This window comes from Protomyctophum bolini (genome assembly GCF_963924005.1).
Source record: "Protomyctophum bolini genome assembly, chromosome: 15".
Taxonomy (NCBI): domain Eukaryota; kingdom Metazoa; phylum Chordata; class Actinopteri; order Myctophiformes; family Myctophidae; genus Protomyctophum; species Protomyctophum bolini.
Genome location: NC_137876.1, coordinates 1,343,311 through 1,353,310, shown reverse-complemented (window position 1 = coordinate 1,353,310; position 10,000 = coordinate 1,343,311). Strand labels below are relative to the sequence as shown.

The following is a 10,000-nucleotide window of genomic DNA, read 5'->3' as shown; positions in this document are numbered from 1 at the left end:
GCGGAATTGCGGAAATGGAAATTGCGGTAATTGCGGAAAATGCGGAAATGGAAATTGCGGTAATTGCGGAAATGGAAATTGCGGAAATTGCGGAAATTGCGGAAAAAACACTCAATTTGCTAATGTTTGTCATCCTCCGCAACACTCAATTTTTCCAGTAAATACAACACATTGAGCAGGGCACTGCAGGGAGTTGAACCCCGTTCCGGTAAACCAGAAGTACGACACCAGTGCCGTCCTATATCCTATATATATATATGTCCTCGTGTTGCACTTTATCTTTTCCCCTTAAATAAGTTTGCACTTTAATTGCCAATAATAATTGTTTATTGTTTATAAGGATCCCCATTAGCTTTTGCCTTGCCAAAAGCTATAGTCTTCCTGGCGTCCGACACAGACAAACGTTTAACATTTAACAAAGGCAATACTTACAATTGTTTACAAACACTATAACTCAAAATAAAAACATAGTATGAATAAAATATACAATAAGAAATAAAAAACATAGGATAATATAATGACTAGGTATTGTTGTTGTTTGTGTTCATTAACTCTAGGCTTCACTATGAGAGGACAATGGAGTCTGCATCCTTCTCTCCCCCTGGTGGTGGTTCTGTGTTTCCACGCGCTGCGCGCACAGTGAGTATAGCCTGCACGCCTTTAATAATAATCCATCCATCTTCAACCGCTTATCCGTAGTCTGGTCGCGGGGGCAACAGCTCCACCAGAGAGCTCCAGACTTCCCCTCTCCTCCAGAGCAACATTAGAGACTGAGTTTTGGACGTACTGTAGTTTGTTGAGGGTTTTTGCGGCGGTGCCATATGAGGATGCTGTTGCAGTAGTCTTTGTTCATTTTGTTGACTATACTAAGACTAAAGACTAAGTCGACTAAGGTTTTTCAGAAGACTAAATAGGACTACGGCTAAATGGTGTGGTATTCAAAAGACTAAGAATAAGACTGAATCTTTTGTGGCAAAATTAACATTGCATTAAGACTATAAGACTAAAGACTAAGACTAAAGACTAAGGTTTTTCAGAAGACTAAATGGTGTGTTATTCAAAAGATTAAGACTAAGACTACATCAAAATATTGTGAAAAAAGTAACACTGCTGCGCGCCCACGTGCACGCGTGTGAACACACACACACACACACACACACACACACACACACACACACACACACACACACACACACGCACAACTCTGAGTTGAATTAAAATCAAAAAATGAAACGAGGCGTCCTATGTCTACACCAGAGGTGCCCGCCGCACTTTTTTGACTTAAAAGAGCTACTTTCAAAATGACCAACTCAACAAAATCTATACCCACCCCAAAACAATATGATCCCATTGCTGAGAATAGTTTGAAAATGTACCTGAAGGAAGGGGCTTTGGAATAGAGTTGTTGGTGTTACGTATAAGACAAGAAACACTGGGAATGGGAAACAGAGGGAGGGGAAAATGGAATTGGTACCGTCAGTGTTTTGTTTCGTATAACTTTGTGCACAGCAGCAACAATCTTGAAAACAAAGTATTGCATTGTGGGTTTGAGCTGACAGGCCCCTCTATGATGTCATTCATCGCAGACATACCTTAGCCTCGATACCCAGGCTTTCATTTCGTCTGCGCGAAAAATGAAAGCCTGGAGGAACGCATTGGCTGCCTCGGTCTAGAAGTGGGAGTCAACGCTTCCGGGTGTGGGCGTCGCTCCAAATTATGTGACGTATAGCGCTTCACTAGGTGGGAGAGGAGTGGCCAGGGCTGACGGACAGATCGGTGAGATCCAATCAGGGCGTGCGCAAATCTCAGCCGCGACCCACCCCTATATAGACCAGAAACTTAACACGTTAGCTCAGGCTACAGACACCTTAATTCAATGGCAGATGCTTTTTTCCTTCTTTTATTATTATTTTTGTTTTTACGGCCATGTGGTTAGGGTTGTATGTATAGGTATGTATAAACCTATATGGTGATCATAAACCATCATATACATATTCATATGTTATGGGTTACAATTATTATATATTGTTTTAGGGCCATGTCATGTGGTCTACCTGCACAGCCTTTATACTCACTGTTTGTTACAGGCTGTAGCCTACACATTATCAGTGTTAACTTAACTCTGAGAGTGTCAAATGGAACCAAATGGACCCGGGCTCTCTCTCTCTCTCTCTCTCTCTCTCTCTCTCTCTCTCTCTCTCTCTCTCTCTCTCAGTATTCCTACATGTTGTTCCAGGGTTTAGTCATGGATGACCGCTTCGGGAGCGTTCCCAACGTTCTCATCTTCATAGATATATTATTAATACATAGAAATGATTCTGCTCCAGACATGAAGGCCAGATATAGTCTCTAGTCGGACCATCTACTGACGGAGATATAGTCTCTTATACCATGCAGTGTTGTTTTTTATTTTAGTTTTAGTCATATATTATAGTCTCTTGAATAGTTTTCATTTAGTTTTAGTCACCCGGAATGTTTTAGTGTCTATGTTCACAGGCTTCTGTGTGCGGCCTAGAGGAGCAACTGTGCAGAACCACTTCTTAAAAGACGAGGTGTAAGAAATGTCCTTTGAGAAACCCAGCCAATTTTATGACTACAACTATTAAAATGTAAATGTGGTCTAACTCCACACTGCTCTCTGTGCTGTAGGCCCAACGCAGAGTCCAACTCCACTAACTCCACACTGCTCTCTGTGCTGTAGGCCCAACGCAGAGTCCAACTCCACTAACTCCACACTGCTCTCTGTGCTGTAGGCCCAACGCAGAGTCCAACTCCACTAACTCCACACTGCTCTCTGTGCTGTAGGCCCAACGCAGAGTCCAACTCCACTAACTCCACACTGCTCTCTGTGCTGTAGGCCCAACGCAGAGTCCAACTCCACTAACTCCACACTGCTCTCTGTGCTGTAGGCCCAACGCAGAGTCCAACTCCACTAACTCCACACTGCTCTCTGTGCTGTAGGCCCAACGCAGAGTCCAACTCCACTAACTCCACACTGCTCTCTGTGCTGTAGGCCCAACGCGGAGTCAAACTCCACTAACTCCACACTGCTCTCTGTGCTGTAGGCCCAACGCAGAGTCCAACTCCACTAACTCCACACTGCTCTCTGTGCTGTAGGCCCAACGCAGAGTCCAACTCCACTAACTCCACACTGCTCTCTGTGCTGTAGGCCCAACGCGGAGTCCAACTCCACGGACGCGTTCAAGAACAACATCAAGACCTTCACGAAGATCCTGGACAGCCTGTTGGACGGCTACGACAACAGGCTGAGACCTGGCCTAGGAGGTGAGTAGCCTCAAACACCAACACAATGAGGCCCGGCCTGGGAGGTGAGTAGCCTCAAACACCAACACAATGAGGCCCGGCCTGGGAGGTGAGTAGCCTCAAACACCAACACAATGAGGCCCGGCCTGGGAGGTGAGTAGCCTCAAACACCAACAGGCTGAGGCCTGGCCTGGGAGGTGAGTAGCCTCAAACACCAACACAATGAGGCCCGGCCTGGGAGGTGAGTAGCCTCAAACACCAACACAATGAGGCCCGGCCTGGGAGGTGAGTAGCCTCAAACACCAACACAATGAGGCCCATGCAGCCTGGGAGGTGAGTAGCCTCAAACACCAACACAATGAGGCCCGGCCTGGGAGGTGAGTAGCCTCAAACACCAACACAATGAGGCCCGGCCTGGGAGGTGAGTAGCCTCAAACACCAACATGCTGAGGCCCGGCCTGGGAGGTGAGTAGCCTCAAACACCAACAGGCTGAGGCGTGGCCTAGGAGGTGAGTAGCCTCAAACACCAGTGCTTTTTCAACCCTTTTCACATCAACGCCCATTATTTGTTCTGCATTCGAGCCACGGAACCACCGCTTGATGACATTTTAGCCCCTCAGACCCAATATTAGCTAAAATACTTTTAAAGGACTGTTCTGTGAGTGCGTGGTGTTTCTCTGTACCTCCTGAGAGCCACTGCCTCCTGCATGCTATTGTGACCTATTACCCAAGATAGAGGCAAACATTGTGAAAATCCCCCCCCCATCCTTTGTGCATGCGTGCGTGCGACCGTGCATGCGTGCGCTTGCGTGCGTGTGTGTGTGATCAGTGTGCTATATTAGCTCCCTCCCGAATAGCAACAGTTAGCAAGGTGCTGCTTCCTTATTGGATATGATGCTACATGACGACATAATAGGGATGTAAATATATAGGGAAGAAATATATAGGGGTGAAATATATAGGGATGTAAATATATAGGGAAGAAATATATAGGGGTGAAATATATAGGGGTGTAAATATATAGGGGTGAAATATATAGGGATGTAAATATATAGGGAAGAAATATATAGGGGTGAAATATATAGGGGTGTAAATATATAGGGGTGAAATATATAGGGGTGTAAATGTGAGTTTTGTTCTGACAGACCGGGTGACGGAGGTGAAGACAGACATCTACGTCACCAGCTTCGGTCCTGTGTCCGACACTGACATGGTAGGTGTGCCTACGCACACACGCACGCACGCACACAGGCACGCACGCACGCACGCACACGCACGCACACGCTCACACACACACTCACACACTCACACACTCTCACTCTCTCTCTCTCTCTGCTCTCCATGTTTCACTTTGTCCTTTACCTCCAACGTTAAAAGCTTTCCTCCGTTGCTCTCATTGAGGTCTCCTCTAATATTTAGAGAGGGGGGGGGGACGAGGGGGGAGGAGAGGAGGGGGGAGAGGAGGGGGGGAGGAGAGGAGGGGGGGAGGAGTGGTTGTGATTGAGACCAAGGACCTTAACACATTTGGACCTGAGGTCCATTCTACAAATGCCTTCCTGACAGTTTTCTGAAACAGCTATGTTTCTGTGTCAGTGGTTCTGAAAGGGTTAAAACCCTATGTTTCTGTGTCAGTTGGTGCTCAACCTTTTACATGTCAAGGACCCCCAGAATGATCTGTATTTGGCCTCGGACCCCCATCTGAAAACATGTAGTTCCACGGACCCCCCAGAAGGTAACAACATTCGCTCTGAAAGAATAGAATAGAATAGAAGAATTAAAAGATTTCACAATTTTTCTAAAATAGCAGACTTTGAGTGCCGCGCTACGAGCTCGTAGATCTGCTATTTTTTCAATGGCTTAAAAGTATGACATAATGCTTAAAACACCCGAAAGGGGTTCCCGCCCAGAATGTGTTAAAACAGAAAGAACAGATACAGAGCAGGATGGATATATGCGTACATGTATAATTCATAGCACGGCTCCATCAACCTCTGATGCTGCACTTTATACTGCATGCCCTGCATGGGTCTGTCTGGATGGTCCTCTGTCTCTGTCCCTCTACCTTTACTGACTCTGGGTCTGTATGGATGGTCCTCTGTCTCTGTCCCTCTACCTTTACTGACTCTGGGTCTGTATGGATGGTCCTCTGTCTCTGTCCCTCTACCTTTACTGACTCTGGGTCTGTATGGATGGTCCTCTGTCTCTGTCCCTCTACCTTTACTGACTCTGGGTCTGTATGGATGGTCCTCTGTCTCTGTCCCTCTACCTTTACTGACTCTGGGTCTGTATGGATGGTCCTCTGTCTCTGTCCCTCTACCTTTACTGACTCTGGGTCTGTATGGATGGTCCTCTGTCTCTGTCCCTCTCCGGATTCAATGGAATGGAATTGAATGGAATTGACAGTTTTTTTAATAACCCTATGTTTCTATAATATCAGTGGTTCTATGTATCAACATGTCAGTCATGTTCATGTCAAGGTCCACCAAATATATCTGAATTTGGCGGCCGACCCCCATCTGAAAATATGTTGTTCCAGGGACCACCCCCCCCCCCCCCCCCAAAAAAAAAAGAAAGATTTGAGTTAAAAAGGTTCACTGTGAAAGAATTCAAAGATGTGCGCCATATTTTCACAAATTTTCTAAAATATAGCAGATCTACGAGCTTTGCAGATCTGCTATTTTAAAGTATCACAAAACACCAACAACAGGCGGTTCCCGTACTGCAGGTTAAAGGGCCCGGCGGATACTAGGATGGTTTTAGGGCCTGTCGTGCAGGTCTCTTTGTGCGCTAGAGACCATCCATGTAGAGACCATCCATAGAGACCATCCATATAGAGACCATCCATTGAGACCATCATGCAGTCAAGGTGGTTTGGGGAATAGAACAACATCTGGGATACCCATGCAGTGATGATCCATCATGGGTCTTTGCCCGTAATGGAGGTGGCAGCGACCCGGCTGCACCGACCTCGGTTCTGGAGAATATATAACCTTCTCAGGACCTGCTGGTGCTTTCAATGTGGGGTCTGGTCTGGTTCTGGACCGTTTCAATGTGGATCTGACACTAAACTAAAACAAAACACAAAAGGTTAACAGTACCGAGGAGAGAGCGCTGCATTTCCTCATTCAGTTCGGCTCCCGTTGCCGTCTGTGAGGACGCACACTGGGCTGCTCCTCATTATGTGGCGGAGCCGCGGAGAACGTTGTTGTTTAGTGGGTCAGCTTGGTGGCACTTTTTGGCACATTCTGTGGCGCCCCTCGGCGTGTTGCCCTGCCCTGCTCGCTACGCGTAGCGACGGCACTGTTTGTGCCCGACAGCAACGAACGTTACACTCTCTGCTCCATGTGCTCTACGACGCCTGAGGGAGAGGGAGAGGGACAGACAGACAGACAGACAGACAGACAGACAGACAGACAGACAGACAGACAGACAGACAGACAGACAGACAGACAGACAGACAGACAGACAGACACACACAGAGAGAGAGAGAGAGATTTTAAATACATTTGAGTTTAAAGTTGTTAATGAATCCGATGCTATATTAACCCATTTTGAAATGCACGCACGCACACACGCACGCACGCACACAGACAGGCAGGCAGGCACGCAAACTATACTTGTGAGGACGTCAGACTTTTTTACGAACGCCATCTGTATTTATGTCTTCATGCTATTTTCATCATACGCCTAAAGCCAGAATAATTCCACATCTACAAGCTATGTCTTTGGTGCACCATGACAGAACACAACAAGTATGGCTGATAGAGTAGAGAAAACAGGCTTGAAAGGTTCACTTCTGTGGTCTCTAACATTACACATATAGCTACATGTTTAAGCATTTATTCCATATTTACATGTCTTCTGTGGACTCTAACATTACACCTATAGCTACATGTTTAAGCATATATTTCATATTTACATGTCTTCTGTGGACTCTAACATTACACCTATAGCTACATGTTTAAGCATTTATTTCATATTTACATGTCTTCTGTGGTCTCTAACATTACACCTATAGCTACATGTTTAAGCATTTATTTCATATTTACATGTCTTCTGTGGTCTCTAACATTACACCTATAGCTACATGTTTAAGCATTTATTTCATATTTACATGTCTTCTGTGGTCTCTAACATTACACCTATAGCTACATGTTTAAGCATTTATTTCATATTTACATGTCTTCTGTGGTCTCTAACATTACACCTATAGCTACATGTTTAAGCATTTATTCCATATTTACATGTCTTCTGTGTCTCTAACATTACACCTAGCTACATGTTTAAGCATTTATTTCATATTTACATGTCTTCTGTGGTCTCTAACATTACACCTATAGCTACATGTTTAAGCATTTATTTCATATTTACATGTCTTCTGTGGTCTCTAACATTACACCTATAGCTACATGTTTAGGCATTTATTTCATATTTACATGTCTTCTGTGGTCTCTAACATTACACCTATAGCTACATGTTTAAGCATTTATTTCATATTTACATGTCTTCTGTGGTCTCTAACATTACACCTATAGCTACATGTTTAAGCATTTATTTCATATTTACATGTCTTCTGTGGACTCTAACATTACACCTAGCTACATGTTTAAGCATTTATTTCATATTTACATGTCTTCTGAAGGTTCACTTCTGTGGTCTCTAACATTACACCTATAGCTACATGTTTAAGCATTTATTTCATATTTACATGTCTTCTGTGGACTCTTAACATTACACCTAGCTACATGTTTAAGCATTTATTTCATATTTACATGTCTTCTGTGGTCTCTAACATTACACCTATAGCTACATGTTTAAGCATTTATTTCATATTTACATGTCTTCTGTGGACTCTTAACATTACACCTATAGCTACATGTTTAAGCATTTATTTCATATTTACATGTCTTCTGTGGTCTCTAACATTAAACCTATAGCTACATATTTAAGCATTTATTTCATATTTACATGTCTTCTGTGGACTCTTAACATTACACCTAGCTACATGTTTAAGCATTTATTTCATATTTACATGTCTTCTGTGGACTCTAACATTACACCTAGCTACATGTTTAAGCATTTATTTCATATTTACATGTCTTCTGTGGACTCTTAACATTACACCTAGCTACATGTTTAAGCATTTATTTCATATTTACATGTCTTCTGTGGACTCTAACATTACACCTAGCTACATGTTTAAGCATTTATTTCATGCTCTAGTAGGCCTATGTGAAGAGTCTGCCTGTGCTATTAACTCATCTTTTCTCCTGTGGTGAAAAGCTGGAGGTTGCATGGCTAATAGCTGATTGGCTGATAGCAGGCTCTCAGTCAAATCTGGTCACATATAACTATCTCTATTCCTGGAGAAACCACCTCTGGGTGCAGCAGTGGCATGCTGAAAATAGCCGATCTACAAGCTCCCAACGCGTCGCAGTGCGACGCGTTGGGAGCTTGTAGATCGGCTATTTTCAGCAAGTGTTAAATCAGTCATTACGACGGCATCAAGGCCCGCCAAAACACATTTCAGTCGACTAAATCACCTGTAGATTCTGTCGACTAAAATCTCTTGACATGTAGTCGACTAGAACTAGACTAAAACATTCTAGGTGACTAAAATGTGACTGAAACTAAATGGAAACTATTCAAGAGACTGCGACTAAAACTATATCATAAAAATGTGCTGCCAAAAACAACGCTGGTATGCAGAACGATGTGGCTCTACGTTCTCCTCCTATAGCAGCGCTGGCTTTGACGTAAAACATAATGTAATAATGACGTAAAACATAATGTAATAATGACGTGAAACATAATGTAATAATGACGTGAAACATAATGTAATAATGACGTGAAACATAATGTAATAATGACGTAAAACATAATGTAATAATGACGTGAAACATAATGTAATAATGACGTAAAACATAATGTAATAATGACGTAAAACATAATGTAATAATGACGTAAAACATCATGTAATAATGACGTAAAACAGAATGTAATAATGACGTAAAACATCATGTAATAATGACGTAAAACATCATGTAATAATGACGTAAAACATAATGTAATAATGACGTAAAACATAATGTAATAATGACGTAAAACATAATGTAATAATGACGTAAAACATAATGTAATAATGACGTAAAACATAATGTAATAATGACGTAAAACATAATGTAATAATGACGTAAAACATAATGTAATAATGACGTAAAACATAATGTAATAATGACGTAAAACATAATGTAATAATGACGTAAAACATAATGCAATAATGACGTAAAACATAATGCAATAATGACGTAAAACATAATGTAATAATGACGTAAAACATAATGTAATAATGACGTAAAACATAATGTAATAATGACGTAAAACATAATGTAATAATGACGTAAAACATAATGCAATAATGACGTAAAACATAATGCAATAATGACGTAAAACATAATGCAATAATGACGTAAAACATAATGTAATAATGACGTAAAACATAATGCAAAAGCGTGATCTGCAATAGAGAAAGAACTTCTCCTTTCCTTCTCGTTATTTGTGTTATCTTAATGTATCAAAGCTAAGTCTATCTGGGACATGTTATTTGTGTTATCTTAATGTATCAAAGCTAAGTCTATCTGGGACATGTTATTTGTGTTATCTTAATGTATCAAAGCTAAGTCTATCTGGGACATGTTATTTGTGTTATCGTAATGTATCAAAGCTAAGTCCATCT

General features: G+C 42.3%; 1 protein-coding gene across 1 annotated transcript in view; it reads left to right on the top strand.

Annotated features, from left to right (window-relative positions):
* Positions 1 to 3,194: 3,194 nt before the first annotated feature.
* Positions 3,195 to 10,000, top strand: part of LOC308329179 (gamma-aminobutyric acid receptor subunit alpha-2-like) — a gene marked incomplete at its 3' end in the record, with an annotated part of 28,153 nt that continues 21,347 nt past the window's right edge. The window contains exons 1-2 of the mRNA XM_080783382.1: positions 3,195 to 3,285; positions 4,410 to 4,477. Of these exons, the coding sequence (XP_080639508.1) occupies positions 4,475 to 4,477 (3 nt within the window). The 5' untranslated portion in view covers positions 3,195 to 3,285; positions 4,410 to 4,474. The remainder of the gene's footprint in view (positions 3,286 to 4,409; positions 4,478 to 10,000) is intronic.